Consider the following 15,810-nt stretch of genomic DNA (forward strand, 5'->3'; position numbering starts at 1 on the left):
CTTGGCAATTGCTTCGAGATAGGCATCAGTCTGTTCTCGACTGAAGAAAGCCCTCCTCGTCAATGCCGGGTCAGAGGCGAGTTGGGGTGCCAGAGATGCAGGATCATCCTGGGGACGAACCAAGGATCCAGAATCTTCCAGCTCTCATAGACGCGGTCGCTGTGAACGAGGAATGTCAGCAAACATCCCCAACCATACCCATCAAACCGAGAAAAAAAAAAAAAAAGGGGGGGGGGGGGGGGAAGAATGGACGAGTTACTCACGACCCAAACCCGGGCACCGAGGCAACCAGCACCAACCCTTTTGCCGTCACCTGTTTCTCCGACAGCAGTAACTGGCACATGCCGCCCCCGCTCGAGTGGCCCACGAGCACGGCCTCCCTCCGCCCGCCTTCGCGCTCCCGTTGCACCCAGCGCAGGCCCGCCAGCACGTCGTCGGCCAGCATGCGCATCGTCGTGGCGTACACCATGCGCGGGAAGGACGGGTGGTAGCTGGCGCCGTGGCCGCGCATCGACACGGCGTAGCAGGGGACGCCGCGACGCGCGGCCAGGAACTGCATGTACTCGAGCCACACCCAGGCGCCGCCCATGCCGCCGCGGACGAAAGTAGAGAAACGGGCGTGGGGTATCCTCGCTCGTGTCGTCTCCGGATGATGGCCGCGATGAAGAGGGAGAAGAAGAAGGAGGGGATTGCGGCCGGGCATAGAGCATCCCGATCTCGCCGCCCGGGGTATCAACGAAGAAGCGCTCGATAGCCGAGGGAAGGGGGTAAAGGGGCGCGGTTGGGCGGCACCAGCGGAGCCATCTGAAGGTGAAGGACTCAAAGAGTGACATTCCTGGGTAACGATGACGCGTATTGGCGATGATGGCGCCAACGACGGCGAATATGATGGTGGGTGATGGTAAAGGTCCGTCCCGCCTTAGTCGTCAGAGTGCTCTCGTATGAAAAGGCCGGGAGCAAACTGGCAATGAAAGTCTATATAATATGTCGCCATCGAAACCTCCCGCTCGGGAAGCGGAGAGAGAGGCGGGAAATCCATTTCCGGGCAAATCATGGCGCTCTCTTTGTGCTCGGCGACGCAAACATTCATTCAACCCCTCGCTTGTGTGGCGTTTTCCAGGTTGCACCGTGCTGAAGCTGCAGTGTTGAGGGAACTTTTGACAGCGAGCGGGCGCGCTTCGCATGGTGGGCGCACTTGGCTTGCGTTTCCGCAAACGATTGCGAAGAAGGCGCAAGCTGAAAAAATCAGAGGCAGAATGCTGTTCTCAACTGGAAAGAGCCTTGGCCAGTGTTTTCGGCATGACTCATGACAAAGGATGTCAGAATAGGTGTTTTGAAAAGATATTTAATAGCTTGTATGTTTGGCGGAAGAAGGTTGCAGATGCGCTGCTCCGATCCAAACTCAAAACGTCAAATCATCATTTTCTCCAAGGTCAAGCTCAGCTCTTCGGATCCATCTCATCCAACAACAACTGGAGTCCACCGCCAGCGCAGATGCATGTCTGAAAGCATTTGACAATTTGGAGCGCTTAGTTACCAGGAACAACAAGAACCGGATTTTCTGCTACTACTTGGCTGTTCGTCATGTCAAGTAGCACGTCTGAGACCAGCGGCGTGCGCATCGCAGTAGAGGGTTGCGTGAGAGCGAATCTAACCCCGAGAGCAAGTCGTGTGTGCCTTCCGCTGACCAAATCCAGGGCCACGGCACTCTCAATGCCATCTACGCGGCCGTCGAGAGGTCATGTAAGGAGCGCCAGTGGGACGGCGTCGACCTGCTCATCATTGGCGGCGACTTCCAGGCGACTCGCAACGCCGCCGACCTAAACGCCATGTCGGTGCCCGTAAAGTATCGCGAGCTGGGCGACTTCCACGAGTACTACAGCGGCGCCCGCAGAGCCCCCTATCTAACAATATTCGTGGGCGGGAACCACGAGGCATCGTCCCACCTCTGGGAGTTGTATTACGGCGGTTGGGTGGCCCCAAACATCTACTACATGGGCGCCGCCAACGTGCTCCGCCTGGGCCCGCTGCGTATTGCCGGCATGAGCGGCATCTGGAAGGGCTTCGACTACCGGAAGCAGCACCACGAGCGGCTGCCCTTCAACGGCGACGACATCAAGAGTTTCTACCACGTGCGAGAGATTGACGTTCGCAAGCTGCTGCAGCTGCGTACCCAGGTGGATATCGGCATCAGCCACGACTGGCCGCGTGCCATCGAGAAGTACGGGAACAGGAAGCGCCTGTTCGAGATGAAGCCCCATTTCGAGTCCGAGTCCCGCGATGGCTCGCTGGGAAGCCCCGCTGCCGAGTATGTCCTCGACAGGCTGCGGCCGCGATACTGGTTTTCGGCGCATATGCACTGCCGTTTCGCCGCTATCAAGCAGTTTCAGCCCCTCGAGGGGACCCGAGAAAGCGACGGGTGCGCCAAAAGCATCCAAGCGGCCCCAGGGCCGGTTGCAGATGCGAACCCGGATGAGATCGACCTCGACCTAGACAACGACGGAGATCCCCCGGAAGGGACAGCAGCAACCACGGCAGCCGCAGGACCCGCAGCCGAGCCCGCCGTCAAGCCCCAATCCCCTTCCAGGGAAAACACCACAACCCAAGATACCGAAGCCCTCCGCGCGCAGCTGCCCGAGGCCTTCGCCAAGCGCGCCCAGGTGTCCCCCAACCGCTCCATCCCGGGCCAGCCCGTCCCGCCCGGCATAACCAACACCACGACCCGCTTCCTCGCCCTGGACAAGTGCCTTCCGGGCCGCAAGTTCCTCCAGCTCATGGAGATCCCCGGTGCCGGCGCCGACCCCAGCGACAACGCCGCCGTCTCGCGCCCGTCGGCGACGGCGTCGACGGCGGCAGCAGCAGCAGCAGCAGCAGCAGCAGCGGGGAGGGGGAGCAAGCTGCGCCTGCAGTACGACCCGGAGTGGCTGGCCATCGTGCGCGCGTTCCACCCGCTCGTGCGCATCGGCGAGCGCGGCGCGGCGACGCCGCCCGACGAGGGCGAGGAGCGCTACCGGGCCCTGATCGAGGAGCACCGCGCCTGGGTGGACGAGCACGTCGTGGCCGCCGGCCGGCTGGACGTGCCCGACAACTTCGCCGTCACCGCCCCCGCCCACCGGCCCGGCATCGACCCGGAGATGACGGACGAGCAGCCCCGCGAGTGGACCAACCCGCAGACGGCCGCCTTCTGCGACATGCTCGGGCTGGTCAACTACTGGGACGCGTCTGAGGAGGAGAGGAAGCTCAGGATGGAGAACGGCCCGGCGCCGGCCGAGTATGGCGGCGGCGGCGCCAGCGGGGGGCGAGGACGCGGCGGGTGGCGCGGAGGTCTTGGAAGGGGCGGGCGGGGAAGAGGAGGTGACGGCGGGAAAGTGGGAAGGGGTGGATGGGGTGGTGGTGGTGGTGGTCGCGGCGGGAGGGGATGGGGTGGTGGGAGAGGGCGTGGACGGGGTTGACTGCAGTTTCGTTATGAATGTCGAAGGCTCTTTTTGGAAAGTTTTGCAAAATGGGGCCATTGCAAAACCTGAAAGTAGTTGTTTAATAACAAAAGTCCTTATAGTTGATGCCCAATTTCGCGGCTAAGTATTGTGGTGCTATTTGTCCGATCATGGTTCATCGCAGATAAACAGATTGAGAGCACTCCGTACAACCAAACAGTACCAATTATGTCCGTGCTGCGTGATAGATGTCTCCTCTCGAATAAAGCGTAAACTCAGTGGGTGTCTCGAGCTCAGCAGATCGTGGAGGACGGTGTCCATCTTCCATCTATTTTAGACGTCGTGCCCATGGAGAAGAAAAGGCGAGACGTATATGCTAAGATGGTGGAGAAGGCGCGAACGCGAAGTCGCAAAGGCATGCACTGGCAATGTCACCCAAAAACATAGCCCATTCAGGCTTGAGCTTTTTGACCAGTTTCATGAATCTGGTCGCTCCTCCCAATGACTTATCTAAGCCGTTCCCACCCGTGACGCCTATTTCCGGAACGCCTGCCAGCCAACCCATACCACCAAGCTCTAGAGCCGCTGATGAAAACAGCGGATGCTGTTTAAGAGCAAGAAAGAAAACAGCTGCGCCTGAAAGACTGCTCATGATTGCAGTCACGCTTTGGATGTGGGCATGGACTCGAGATTCAAAAAGTGGGCCGCCATGAGGAGTTCCAGGCACATTTCCACGGGAATCTCCATGTCGGGCACGTTCTCCTTGTCTCGATTGCGGTACCAGTAGTGAAAGTAGTCTACCACCTTTTCGAGCACATGGGCACTGGGATATGTTAGCATATAACCCGGGCTAGTTCATAGGAACATCGACACATGGAGGGGCAAGCTGTGCGGTCAGATCAAGTGTAGATGACGCTCATGCAGCCCGGTCTTCTCCTGGGCGGTGAACAGATCCTCCGCTAGGAAAGGCGGTCTGTCGGAAAGAACACAGCGAATTTTTTTTTGATCATCATTGTCGTTGCGTGTGATGAACAGGAGAAATGATGACATGGGCGGTCACGTACCTAATCTCGGGAAACTCGCACACGCCTGTCTGGGCCTCCCGGAACCCGCCTCTCAGCATGCCCTTGATCGTCGGACTGACGAGAGCGGCCTCGCGCAGAACGACAAACTCGAAGCCGTTGCTCGAGACGAGCGTGATGTACTTGCTGTCTGCCATGGTCCTGGCTGGGGACGGCGAGCTGACCCAAGGGACTTCGCCGGAAGGAAAAATTTTGTACTTGGTGCCACCTGCCTGCCAGCCAACCTGAGAAGTCGAGGGAGACTTAAAGAGGCAGGAAAACTAGTTTCTGGTATTGAAGCCCGATAAGCGAACTAGGCCCTGATCATGCGCAAAGAGGTCTTGCGCTTGATGACATCAAGGTGCTGGTTGGATGTTTTTATTCATGACATTCACAAACTGGCCAAACAAGCTTTGGCGCAAGCTTGGTTGTCTGGTTCGGAAACCTTGGGAACGCGTGAAAATTCCGGCCCCCTGTATTTAACTGCGCTGCCGAATGAGCATTGCCCAAAACCGACTAGCCAGCGCGAACAAGGCAGCTGAAAACTCCACAGCGGGGGCCGGAGGGACGTGGCAGTGACTTTGGGTTGCATAGGGCTGGCGCTGGTAAGCGCCTGCCTGCTCCGTGCCCAAGAGACAAGGAAAAGGAGCTGGAGGCGAAGAGTGTGAATGGGAAATTTGATGAAAGTTTTGGGATTCTAAAAGAGTCTACGGAATATTGTTACCAAATACCCAAGTCCATCCAAGGTAACTGCTCACACTGCATGCCTGCCGTGCATGGCCTAGATATCCGTAACCCGCAGGAAGTGCCTTCCTTGTGCCATGTTCCAGGCGGTCCAGGCTGTCCTGTTGCAGTGGGGTCCCACTGCCAATCCTAGCCCCGCGGTTGTGTCATCAGTTAGATCGCCGGGATGGTTGCCCAGCCGACCGTTTACTTTCCCGCAGGCCGCAGCTCATCCGCTCCCCATCACTTCCACTGATTGATCCCTTGTTGACCAACGCATCAACTGCAGAGAGAAAAAAAGATCCTCGAGTCAACAAATTGCATCGCCTCTGGAATTATCGTATTTTGAATCGATTCGAGACCGGAGAGACACGACACATCATCCAGGCGGGGTGGGCAATATCCAGAGCAGTGTTTCGGTGTTTTTCATTTGCAATCGATTGGGTGCATTTTCTTTTGCTCCGACAAAGCAGACAAGGAAGCGCCGCCTCCAGCACCGGTGGCTTTTCCCAACATTCCACCCCCCAAAACAAGCCGACAAAACCACTGGTTTCCCACACCATGGCGTCTTACCAGTATCGCAACTCGACATACATGCACGAGAGGAGCGACAGCAGCGCGTCACGAAGGCCCGACTCGCAGCGGCGGAACACGCGCGGCACACGGTCAAGCGACGGAACCGTCAGCACCGTGAACAGCACCTCGACCGGCCGGGAATCCTCGGGCACCGCCATGACTGAAGGGCCGGCCTTCTCGAAAAAAATCGTCGTAGTTGGCGACGGTGGCTGCGGCAAGACCTGCCTGCTCATCAGCTACAGCCAAGGATACTTTCCGGAGGTGAGTGCAGTAATGCCGTCGTCGGATCGCATAGGGCCGATTTTGTTTTTCGTTGCTTTTTTTTTGGAGTTGCGTGTAAGATAACATAATGGGCCATCGGCTGATTCTGATTTGGGGCAGAAATATGTTCCGACTGTTTTCGAAAATTATATCACGTACCCTATACACCCGCCCACCGGTAAGACGGTGGAGCTCGCGCTGTGGGATACCGCCGGTCAGGAGGAGTACGACCGGCTACGCCCGCTCTCGTACCCCGAGACCGACCTCATCTTTGTTTGCTTCGCCATCGACTGCCCGAACTCGCTCGAGAACGTGATGGACAAGGTCAGTTTCCGGCTCCCCCCCCCCGTTTCTTGCACCAGCCATGGCTGACATTCTATTCTTTCTCTTTAGTGGTACCCCGAAGTTTTGCATTTCTGCCCTTACACCCCACTGATCCTCGTCGGCCTCAAATCGGACCTGCGCTACAAGAAGACGTGCATCGACATGCTGAAGACGCAGGGGCTCACGCCCGTGACTACGGAGCAGGGCCTCGCCGTCGCCAAGAAGATGGGCGCGCAGTACATGGAGTGCAGCAGCAAGGAGATGAAGGGCGTTGAGGAGATCTTTGAGCGCGCCATCCTGACGGTAGTCGCCAACGACCGCAAGATGCTCGAGGCCGAGGCTGCCGCCGCCGCTTCCTCGGGCGGTGGTGGGCTCGGGATCGGGAGGAGGGGGAGCACGGCTCTCAAGAGCGGGATAACGTTCGGGAGCGATGGCGTACCGATTCCGATTGTTAAGAAGAAGAAGAGAAAGTGCGCGTTGGTCTGAGGGGAGAAGGGGGATGGCTGGGGGAGCTCTCTCACTCGAGACACGGGCGAAAGGGCTCCTGGAACTGGGAGGTTGACGACTTTACTAACTACATGCATGCATGATGCCGCCACGACATGCGCTGTTGTTGCTTTGATTTGGTTTTCCCCTTCTCTTTTTGCTTCTCTTCCTTCCTCGTTCTTTCAGCAGCCTCATTTTTTTCCAAATCTTCCTTTCGGTCACGATCCTACCGATGGCAATGGCGAGGCATACAAAGCGGGCGACTGTTTCTGGGATTTGCTTTTATTACTCCTCGTTTACTGCCGTCATCTTTCTCTTCTCTCTGTGGGCGCCGTTGATGGGATGATGTGGATGGCTTGACTATGGCTATTGGACATTTATGTATTACTGGAGTATGCCTTCTCTTCGTGAAACTGCTCTAGGGTTTTAGAAGGGATGCGATACCCATGAGTGATGGATGGATGGCGGATGAATGGGACGGTAACAGGGGCTTTCTGAGCTCTCGGCGAGCGAAATCATTGCAAGCCAAGGTGTGCTCTCTCGCCGGGGAACGGAGTGGGGGAGTTCGGGACATGAGGATTGGGGGATAGTCGAGGGTTTGTCCGGGATTCTGTGTGCGACTATCCCAATTAAACTTGATGGCGTAGCTAAGCTTAGATTACCCGTCGTTTTGCTTGCTGTTTAGGAGTAGGGGATAGGGAAATCGAAACAACATTCAACACCAAAGTCGTGTGTGCATTCAGTCGTAGGATGTGTTCTGGCAATTGGATTTGGTATCAATCTATCATTTATCATTCATGCCGTATCCGAATCTGGTCTCAATCACTCTAGTCATTACTCGCTCCCTTCGATTTTGACCTGACGAGATCCCTCAGGGGCCTCTCCCTGTTCCTCCGACTTCTCACCACTCTCCTCTGGATCCTTGGCCATGACGTTCTCAAACTGCGACCACAGTGCTTCAACTGACGAGAACTCATTGCCGACCTAACGAACCGTTAGGCGACAGCATGATATGCAAGCAATTGACGAGTTTTCAACGCACCGCAATGACGGCCTCAAGAGACCTGTTCAACTTGTTGATGTTGGCAAGCACATGCTCAAAGTTCTAGTCTCGGCTTGTTAGCGAGCACTCGCGCTTTCCGAGAGTGCATCGTTATGGACCGGCCAAACTAGGCAGACTAGGCAGACCAGGCAGTATACTCACTGCAGCAATTTCCCCAATCAACTCTTCCCGTTGCTGCTCAAAGTATGTCTTCTCCCTGGTGTCGGCCACCGAGGTCGGTCGTTGTTGGGATGCCATGCCTGCGGCGATGATTTTTTTTTGACGTTGGAAGGTCTCTCTTTCATCATCAACCCGCGACGACCCTTGCAACGCGCGATGCACTCCCCGCAGCCGTGCCCTGCTGCTGCGCGGAACACAAACCCTAACCCTCGCAAGTTGCTGTAGCAACAGCCCACTCTCCCCTTTCCCCTATTGCTGACCGATGCAGCGCTGTTTCAGACAGATTGCTTAATCCTTCGGACCCCAAATTACGGACCAATGGAACTGACTGCCAGAGTGCCGGAAGTGTTGGCTCATCTTCGGCTGAGGAGGGGTTACCTATCGATTCCCGATTTCGTCTTGCGACGAGGTGAGTGTGATGGACAGCGGGAGCCGTACCCTCTACTCACTGTGCGGAGTACTGCGAATGTCTTTGTTGAAATGGCTTGTCAGGGAGGAGGTAACCGGCTTGAGTTGGAGTCCGTGTTTGTTTTGTGTGGCTCCGGGCTGCTTTGGCCAGCGAGCTGCACTTGATATCTTGTTCTGTGGCCCAGAAGATAGTGAAGAGGAGCTTTAGATACACAGAAAAGTAGTATAGGTCACCTTGACCTCATCGAGACCTTTTTCTTCCTAATTACCCCATGTTGCACGGTTTGATATATTTTAACTTTTGCAAAGCCTGCCTTTTTCATGAAGTTCCTCCTGCAAAACAAGCTGTGGTTGGACACATAAGGGCCTGTTGGGTTTCAACTCTTTGCAGCCACTCAGACTCTTGCTATTATAAAAATGATTTTCTGGTTGGAATATGCTGGAACAGTTGTGTTCATATGAACCGCAAATGCAACAGCCTATCTGAGGCAGCTCCTTTAGTTCTTTGTTTACTCCCAAGGAATTCAGACGTCTTCCCCCTTTTGCAATCTAACTCTTCTCCCGCTGGTCCACTCGCTTTCCCCGAAATCAACCCCTCTCCTCGGAATCCAGCGACTTGTCGCACAAAGCGGACGCTCGCGGTGGAGCTAACTGGGTAAGGTCCTTTTGCTCCCCCGACACAAGCCGCTCTGGCACAGCCATCCCAATCTTCCTCGAAGTCGCACCAAGACTCGAAAAGGAGAGGGCTGTGTTCCAAAAACCACGGTGTCGTTACGTTTGCGAGCATATCCTGTGATAGAGCTCCTCACCTTCGAGGCTGTCCAAAACCGCTTCTAGGTCATTATCCCGAATTGTCAAGCTCAGGCATGTCATGTTCAGCCACGTCCGAGTTGGGAAGAGTGAAGAGGCCATTCATACAGAGATGCAGGTGTGTAATGTGATGGGTGAGGTCGACTGCGTTGTAGAAGAAATGGTACTTGACCCTGAGAAGGAAGAGATACTCGCCGATGGGCTGAAAACGTAACTCGGCTGCCCTGTGAGTTGGATGATGACAAAGAGTCCCTCGTCGTTGGATTCAAGCTATCCAGGATGTTCTAGATAGCCCAAGACTAGGTTGGAAGGTATTACAAGAAGGTCGCGACCACTCATGGTCTGGTGAGCCACTGCAAAGGCGTCCCATGGTAGATCAGGAATGGAGACGCTGACAAAATGGGGCGTGACGGTGTTTGACGGTTGGCAAACCAAAATCGTTGACAACAGCTCCTTGCGTCCAGCAGACTCTTGGTCGCTCTCTGCCATCCGAAGAATATCTGGGCTAGGAAGCTTCGGCCATAGGGTCGTCCCTGAGCTTGGCCAAGCGGGAAACGGAGGTTGATTGCTGTGATCAAGTCTCGAGGTTGATAGTTTTCCCAAATCTTGCGTACAGTTCCACCTTCAGCTGCGTCATCTCTTCCCGAATACTGCCCAACTTTTCCTCTAGTTCTCCAATCTCCTCTTCTAACTTCGCCGTCGAGACCCCGAGCATTTCTTGGGCTTGCGGTAGTGGGATGTGAAAGAAGGCGTCCCCAATCTTGTATCTGGGAGTTTGTTAGAATGCGTATTTCTCTACTATTCTTGGTAGTGCTACGTAGACTCACGGAACGGTGTCGTCCTCGTCGGCCAGCTCTAGCTCTGTCGTGATGTCGTCGAGCTCTTCCTTCTCTTTCTATGGCCACGATTAGCTGAGCGCTCAACCGACTTCCATGTCCTTTCTGGCTTGGTATCCCACATTCTTCACTTTGAGCTCCTCTTCTATTACTAGTTCACGCTGGTGCAGGCGGCTGAACTTGTTGATCTTGTCTTGGTCCTCGCGACGGACCTCGACCTCGTCCCCCATGGCCTCCTCCTCCTCCTTCGTCAGCTGCGCAGCGCATTGTCAGCAATTCGACATTGCCCAATCCCGAAATCAAACAAGCCTTACCATCCGTCGGCTGAGCATTTTGTGCTAGCTGGTGGCAGAATGGCAGAACGAGCGCAATCAACCTCTCAGACTTGGGGCGCGAGGCACCACTTGGGGCAAGTCCAAGGGCTCCATCTCTTTGGCGGGGCAGGGCGAACGAAAGGTGGAACCCTAACCCTGTCCACATCCCGCCGAAGCCTATGTATGCCCAGCCTCAGTCGGTCATCCTCCGATTGGTTAATCTCGAATCAGCAGTGCTCCAAGACAAACAAACCGCCAACCCGGAGCTCATCCCTTGTATCCGTACGTCCGTACAAACAATACCGCAAACAATACCGCGGTGCGCGGACAGAAACATCGACATCAGCGATCCGAATCTGTTGTCACCCCAGCGAAACGATTCGCAAAGATCCAGAATGCCAGGTCAAAAGCTGTACCCGCGAGCGACGGTCAAAAAGATTGCCAAGGCTCACTCGAATTGCAACGTGAGCAAGAACGCTGATGTCATGGTACCTTACCCACATCCCCGACCTGGACGCGTTGCGCGATGCCATAGGTACCTCCTCACTAACAACTTGTCACTCAGATGTTTTTGGACTACATGCTGTTCATGCAGAAGTAACAAGAGAGTCCGGACAGAAATGCGGCCGGGATCGTGTTGGCTGACATGGTCTCTCTAGTCTCATGAAAGAGGCGGCAATCGAGGCCAAGAAAGGCGGTGAACGAGGCATCACGGCGCGGAGCGTGAGGAAGGTGACTGCAGTAAGCTACCGTTCAGTGCACCGTCGCCCTTGGGGCGTGTTATTGTTGGGAGCAAGACAGCTCACGCGGTCATCGCCTAGGACTCGCTTGCCAGGTTCAGGGGATGAAACAGACACGTGTGGCATGGTGAAATGAGCAGCGAGACGACGCCCCGCGGGCTGCCACCAACATCTCGCAGATCTCCGAACGACGGCCCATCAAATGCTGGTGAGGCTAAATCTGGAGGTTGACGCTGCGGGCACTGCCGTACCGTACCTTAGTGCGGCATACGGAGCACGGCTAGTGTACGGATACACTACTACGCAGTGCATACACACAGGGTATGTAGTGCAGGCCACCAACCCTACCACGTAGTGGCGAGGGGTGTGGTGACCCCCATCTTGTCCAGTCGGGCACGCGACACCAAGCAAGGCATGGTGTGAGGAGGCAACCAGATCATGACGATGCACTCAGGGAGACTTGGCTGGGTTCTCTCTCGGGCTTAACACTACGAGAGCTAATTAGGACGAAGGCATGATATATTGAGTAGTGTAGAGAATACGACAAGGCCATAGGCTCTTGCAGTTTGTTAACAAACAGCAAACCAATTGGACTGACTGAAGATGCCTTTTGTTCTTTGTTTCCGGCTGGTTCTGTCCCGTTCCGCGTGAGCTTCCCAACTGTATTGTAACCTGCAATTGCGGCCAATCGCCGAGGGGCAGCTAGGGTGGCCCGTGTTCAACAGAGGAAGCCGAATCGCTGCGGCACGAGCACCATCGGGCACCTCAAAAATTCTCAAAAAGCCAACCGAATCAACAAACCCAACAGCTTCCGCGCTTTCTCTCCACCAACAGTTGACCGCTTCCTGCTCTCGAACACACCGACAGTTCGATTCCATCGTCAGCGCTACCCGTCCTTTCCACCTCCGTAAACCCACATCCAAACTTGAGCGACCGAGGAACTTGAAAGTCTTGCAAGGTTGGCCACTGACTGTGAAGCAAACCAACGACCTCGAATCCCACCCAATTCAGACCGCAACAGCGTTCGCTCCCAACAATCTCTACGAAATCCAACATGGCAGCTTCGGACGTCCAGAATCCCCCAGCCCCGGTCGAGTCCAAGTCGGCCAAGAAGAAGACGAAGGCTGAGCGCACCGAGTCCCCCGCCCCTGCGCCTTCGACCGGCCCTGCCTCCGTTGCTGCGGGCGAGGGCCGTGATGAGACAGAGAACTCTTATATTCGCGACTTGCAGAAGTAAGCCTACCAGCTGTGCAGACACCCGTTCTTGTTCCGCATTGCTAACTGAGGATCCCAGGAGCATCCGCAACATCACCAAGAAGATTGTAAGTCAACCGCGGCCGGCCGCGCGCAACCTAGCGTGACTGACCGCCCCGTGACAGACAAACACGGCCAGGATCGACGCCATCATCGCCGAGCACAATGGCAAGTCGTTGGACGAACTCGTTGCCGCCAAGATTATCAATGCCGACCAGAAGGCCGCGCACCTCAAGAAGCCTGCCCTGCAGGCTCAGTTGTTCCAGCTCGAGGAGCAGCTTGCGCAGCACAAGAAGGTCGACCAGGATTACCGCGCTCGTCTGGCCGAGCAGGAGAAGAACCTGACGGAGAAGTTTGAGAAGGAGAAGGCCGACCTGGTGGCGGAGCTCACCCAGAAGGCGGAAGCGGACGTCAAAAAGTCACTCCACGACAACCTTCTCATCCTCTCCCAGTTCCTCCGCCTTGCCGCGGCCCGCCGCGCCGAGGATGTCGATAGCACGGCGGACGAGAACATGGCGCTCGAGGGTGTCCTGCTGCATATCTACTCTGGCGACGAGAATGCCGTTGCCACCATGCTGAAGCTGGTGCAGGGCGCGGACGAGCAGACGCGCAGCACAACCGGGGAGACACTGCAGACGACCTGTAAGTTTCCATAGCAAAACTCTTGTTATTTTTTTTCCAACGGACAGCAAAGTGCTCACCGTTCCCTCCAGTCGCCCAGGTCAAGCAGGTCGCCGTTGCCTATGCCGCTTCGTTCGCCCAGCCCGAGCCCGCTCCGCAGTCGACCGACTCCGAACCGGCGGCCGAGTCCGAACAGGAACCCCAGACCGACCGGACCGTCGCCAACGCCGCCCTGACCGAGGTCGATGACGTCGCCGCTACTCAGCTGACCAACGGCCACGCGGAGGCGTCTTCGAGCAGCGCTGCTCCCAGCAACGCCGAGGTTGCCGATGAGGCAGCCAACGCCGCGGGGGAGAGCCAGTGGAACGCGAGCAACAACGACCCGACTTCCTCGCCGGAGTGGGTGGACGTTAAGGTCCCGCGCGAGGCTAGCGAGACGGAGACCGCTCCGGCCCCCACCGCCGCCGCACCCGCTCAATCGTGGGCCGACGACCATCCGGAAACGGAGGCCGCTCCGGCGGCTGCCGCAGATGACGGCTTCCAATCGGTGCCGGGCCGCAACCGCGGCCACCGTGAGGGTGGTGGCTACCGCGGTCGCGGCGGGTACCGTGGCCGCGGCGGCTACCGTGGCGAGGGCCGGGGCCGTGGCCGTGGGGGCCAGCGCGGCGGCCTGCCCTCGCGGCCCCGTCGTGGCGGCGATGAGCACTAGAACAGGAGTCCGCTCGTTTTCCTCAGCGGCCGCTTGGAATTTACGCACGCGCACATAGAAAGGATTTTCTCTCGCTTGATCTTGTCTCGCATCTGGTTTGTCGGCGGGATTTCGTCATTGCAACTCATCACTGGGCGTTCTGAAAAGCGCATATGCTTTTTTTTTTCCAATTTATGAGAATAATCGTTGCTTTTGGGCCACGCACTGCCGGGGGAACAAAAAGCTACACCGCTGTATGTAAAACTAGGGGAAACTATGGGGGGGCGTGATCTTTGCCTTTGGGTTTTGAGGGCGGCGACCGTCCCGGAGCATCAAGGGAAGGCGGGGGGCATATGACTTTGGGATCAACAGGGACGAAAAAAAAGAGACGAGGTTTGCTGGCGTTCGGGATGCAGGGACGGTTTTGCGAAGAAGCCTGGCGCGCGGGTCAACCGGGTCTACGGGGTGTACCATAGGGACAATTGGCATGTCGTGGGCCACGTTGGCTGACGTCTGATGATGAGGAGTGTCGAGTGTGTGTAGTTCCGTGTGAGTTGTTTGCCATGCTATATTCCAACATTGATGGGGATGATGGGTCAGTAACAGTAATCCGTACAGTAATATGTAAACCCGCGATTCCTTCTTCTTAACTACCGACTTGTAGAGATACCAAACTGCACAATCCAAAGTAAAGCCATCAGGAAAAGCTACCCATTCTTCATATTAAGTGCAAGATTGCGAACCTAGACGCCGAGAAGACAACAACCCTTCTTGTTCCGTAACATTAGAAGCGCGGACACGGAGCAGGAGCGGGCGGTCAAACAAAGCCGGCGAAGGGCGTCCCCAGCACGCGAACATTGGGCCCATCCCCTTCCAGCTTGACGCCTTCCTTGCGGAGCAGCGCCCGCTTCTCGGCCAGCGTGATGCCCTCGCCATCGCGCCGGCCAATCTTGCCCTTGAACCCGCCGAGCGTGCCGCCCGTTGCTACCACGCGGTGGCTGTTCATTAGATTAGTTACATGCCTTTCTTGTTCGCTGGCCCCCGTGCCTTTGGTTTTTTTTACTTCCCCATTTTCTTGTTTTCTTTTTTTTCCCGAGATAAGAAGAAAAGAAAAACCAAAGAAAGGAGAGACGTACCAGGGAATCCCGGGAGCAAAGGGGTTCCGCCTCAGCGCGTTGCCGACGGCCCGCGGCGACGAGCCGAGGCGCGCGGCCAGCAGGGCGTAGGTGCTGAAGGAGCCCCGCGGGATCTGGTAGGTCAGGCTCCAGACGGCGCGCTCGAAAGCGGTGCCGCGCGGGGAGGCGAGCAGGGGCGGGGGCAGCGGGATCTCGCTGCTGTTGTTGGGCGGCGGCATCCTTGTGGTTGGCTTGGTGCTTGTCCGGGTGGTCCGGGTGGTGGTTCTTGTTCGTGTTCCTGTCCTCGTCGTTGCGGTCGCCGTCACTGCCGTTGTAGTAGTTGTTCTTGTTGCTGTTGCTGTTGTTGAAACTGTCGTGGTGGTTGCCATGGTCTCGCCCCGTCTCCTTCCCTTCTCCTGCCGTTCTGCCCGCTTTCGGAGAGCTTGTGTGACTTCTCGGGAGCGAAACTGCGGTGATCTTAGGGCGAGCTCGTCAATCCAATGAATTTGTGACTGGAGAGATAAAGTGGTTATTACAGAGACAGCTTTGTGTTGTACGGATTACAGAAATACTCTGCGAAGTGTGAGGCCCTTGGGGTAAGTCGTCTCTCGCGACTTGCGGGGGAATGTCAGACCAAGGGCGCGCTTCCGAGAACACGGGCCCTTTCGAGGCGCGTGCATGGAGCGTAGTCACGTGAGACGTATAACTGTAGGCTTGAATTATCTACATAGTAACTATACTATCCTCATGGCTGATTATAACCTCTCTCTGCCCCTGGAGGCCAGTCAACAGCTCACCACATCATTGGCCGGGTCCTTTAGAGGGAGTCTTTGTAGATTACCGAATACACCGTGCGAAGCTGATTGACTTGTCTCGGTGTCCAGGGTTCTACAAAGCAAGATCAACAGCTTAGAAACCGGGCATGCCAGCTCGCGCT

At 56.4% G+C, this 15,810-nt stretch overlaps 9 protein-coding genes across 9 annotated transcripts; 4 read left to right on the forward strand and 5 right to left on the reverse strand.

Annotated features, from left to right (window-relative positions):
• Positions 1-59: 59 nt before the first annotated feature.
• P884DRAFT_301721 (Alpha/Beta hydrolase protein) lies at positions 60-589 on the reverse strand (the record flags this gene model as incomplete). The annotated part of the gene is made up of 2 exons (XM_069444883.1): positions 60-159; positions 264-589. The coding sequence occupies 2 exons, from the start codon at positions 587-589 to the stop codon at positions 60-62; spliced, it is 426 nt and encodes a 141-aa protein (XP_069295512.1).
• An 849-nt stretch (positions 590-1,438) lies between these two features.
• P884DRAFT_331380 (lariat debranching enzyme, C-terminal domain-containing protein) lies at positions 1,439-3,579 on the forward strand (the record flags this gene model as incomplete). The annotated part of the gene is made up of 3 exons (XM_069445724.1): positions 1,439-1,638; positions 1,698-3,324; positions 3,557-3,579. The coding sequence occupies exons 1-3, from the start codon at positions 1,585-1,587 to the stop codon at positions 3,577-3,579; spliced, it is 1,704 nt and encodes a 567-aa protein (XP_069295513.1). The 5' UTR covers positions 1,439-1,584.
• Positions 3,580-4,094: 515 nt separating this feature from the next.
• Positions 4,095-4,653, reverse strand: P884DRAFT_271604 (BTB/POZ protein; the record flags this gene model as incomplete). The annotated part of the gene is made up of 2 exons (XM_069442450.1): positions 4,095-4,257; positions 4,499-4,653. 2 exons carry the CDS (start codon positions 4,651-4,653, stop codon positions 4,095-4,097), a joined length of 318 nt encoding a protein of 105 aa, XP_069295514.1.
• Positions 4,654-5,950: 1,297 nt separating this feature from the next.
• Positions 5,951-6,865, forward strand: P884DRAFT_206587 (P-loop containing nucleoside triphosphate hydrolase protein; the record flags this gene model as incomplete). Its single annotated transcript, XM_069438728.1, has 3 exons — positions 5,951-6,055; positions 6,176-6,379; positions 6,449-6,865. 3 exons carry the CDS (start codon positions 5,951-5,953, stop codon positions 6,863-6,865), a joined length of 726 nt encoding a protein of 241 aa, XP_069295515.1.
• A 744-nt stretch (positions 6,866-7,609) lies between these two features.
• P884DRAFT_286663 (DASH complex subunit Dad1-domain-containing protein) lies at positions 7,610-8,185 on the reverse strand. The gene is made up of 3 exons (XM_069443845.1): positions 8,070-8,185; positions 7,908-7,970; positions 7,610-7,849 (listed from the first exon to the last, which is right to left on the reverse strand). The coding sequence occupies exons 1-3, from the start codon at positions 8,163-8,165 to the stop codon at positions 7,700-7,702; spliced, it is 309 nt and encodes a 102-aa protein (XP_069295516.1). The 5' UTR covers positions 8,166-8,185; the 3' UTR covers positions 7,610-7,699.
• Positions 8,186-9,879: 1,694 nt separating this feature from the next.
• Positions 9,880-10,473, reverse strand: P884DRAFT_271606 (Prefoldin subunit-domain-containing protein; the record flags this gene model as incomplete). The annotated part of the gene is made up of 4 exons (XM_069442451.1): positions 9,880-10,072; positions 10,133-10,200; positions 10,234-10,395; positions 10,456-10,473. 4 exons carry the CDS (start codon positions 10,471-10,473, stop codon positions 9,880-9,882), a joined length of 441 nt encoding a protein of 146 aa, XP_069295517.1.
• Positions 10,474-10,850: 377 nt separating this feature from the next.
• Positions 10,851-11,758, forward strand: P884DRAFT_228436 (uncharacterized protein; the record flags this gene model as incomplete). Its single annotated transcript, XM_069439719.1, has 4 exons — positions 10,851-10,943; positions 11,021-11,052; positions 11,115-11,196; positions 11,277-11,758. 4 exons carry the CDS (start codon positions 10,851-10,853, stop codon positions 11,301-11,303), a joined length of 234 nt encoding a protein of 77 aa, XP_069295518.1. The 3' UTR covers positions 11,304-11,758.
• Positions 11,759-12,249: 491 nt separating this feature from the next.
• P884DRAFT_206579 (uncharacterized protein) lies at positions 12,250-13,779 on the forward strand (the record flags this gene model as incomplete). The annotated part of the gene is made up of 4 exons (XM_069438726.1): positions 12,250-12,428; positions 12,490-12,517; positions 12,575-13,091; positions 13,163-13,779. The coding sequence occupies 4 exons, from the start codon at positions 12,250-12,252 to the stop codon at positions 13,777-13,779; spliced, it is 1,341 nt and encodes a 446-aa protein (XP_069295519.1).
• Positions 13,780-14,575: 796 nt separating this feature from the next.
• On the reverse strand, positions 14,576-15,112 carry P884DRAFT_206341 (6-O-methylguanine DNA methyltransferase; the record flags this gene model as incomplete). The annotated part of the gene is made up of 2 exons (XM_069438712.1): positions 14,576-14,756; positions 14,895-15,112. The coding sequence occupies 2 exons, from the start codon at positions 15,110-15,112 to the stop codon at positions 14,576-14,578; spliced, it is 399 nt and encodes a 132-aa protein (XP_069295520.1).
• Positions 15,113-15,810: the final 698 nt, after the last annotated feature.

This window comes from Thermothelomyces heterothallicus (assembly GCF_042370625.1).
Source record: "Thermothelomyces heterothallicus CBS 202.75 unplaced genomic scaffold P884_scaffold_21, whole genome shotgun sequence".
In the NCBI taxonomy this organism is placed as follows: Eukaryota; Fungi; Ascomycota; class Sordariomycetes; order Sordariales; family Chaetomiaceae; genus Thermothelomyces; species Thermothelomyces heterothallicus.

Excerpts from the sequence above, each read along its gene's own strand:
- P884DRAFT_286663 (XM_069443845.1), bottom strand. The coding sequence starts at position 8,165 with ATGGCATCCCAACAACGACCGACCTCGGTGGCCGACACCAGGGAGAAG. Across the intron at positions 7,971-8,069 it reads TGATTGGGGAAATTGCTGCA|AACTTTGAGCATGTGCTTGC; the intron begins GTGAGTATACTG and ends AGCCGAGACTAG. Across the intron at positions 7,850-7,907 it reads CTCTTGAGGCCGTCATTGCG|GTCGGCAATGAGTTCTCGTC; the intron begins GTGCGTTGAAAA and ends ACGGTTCGTTAG.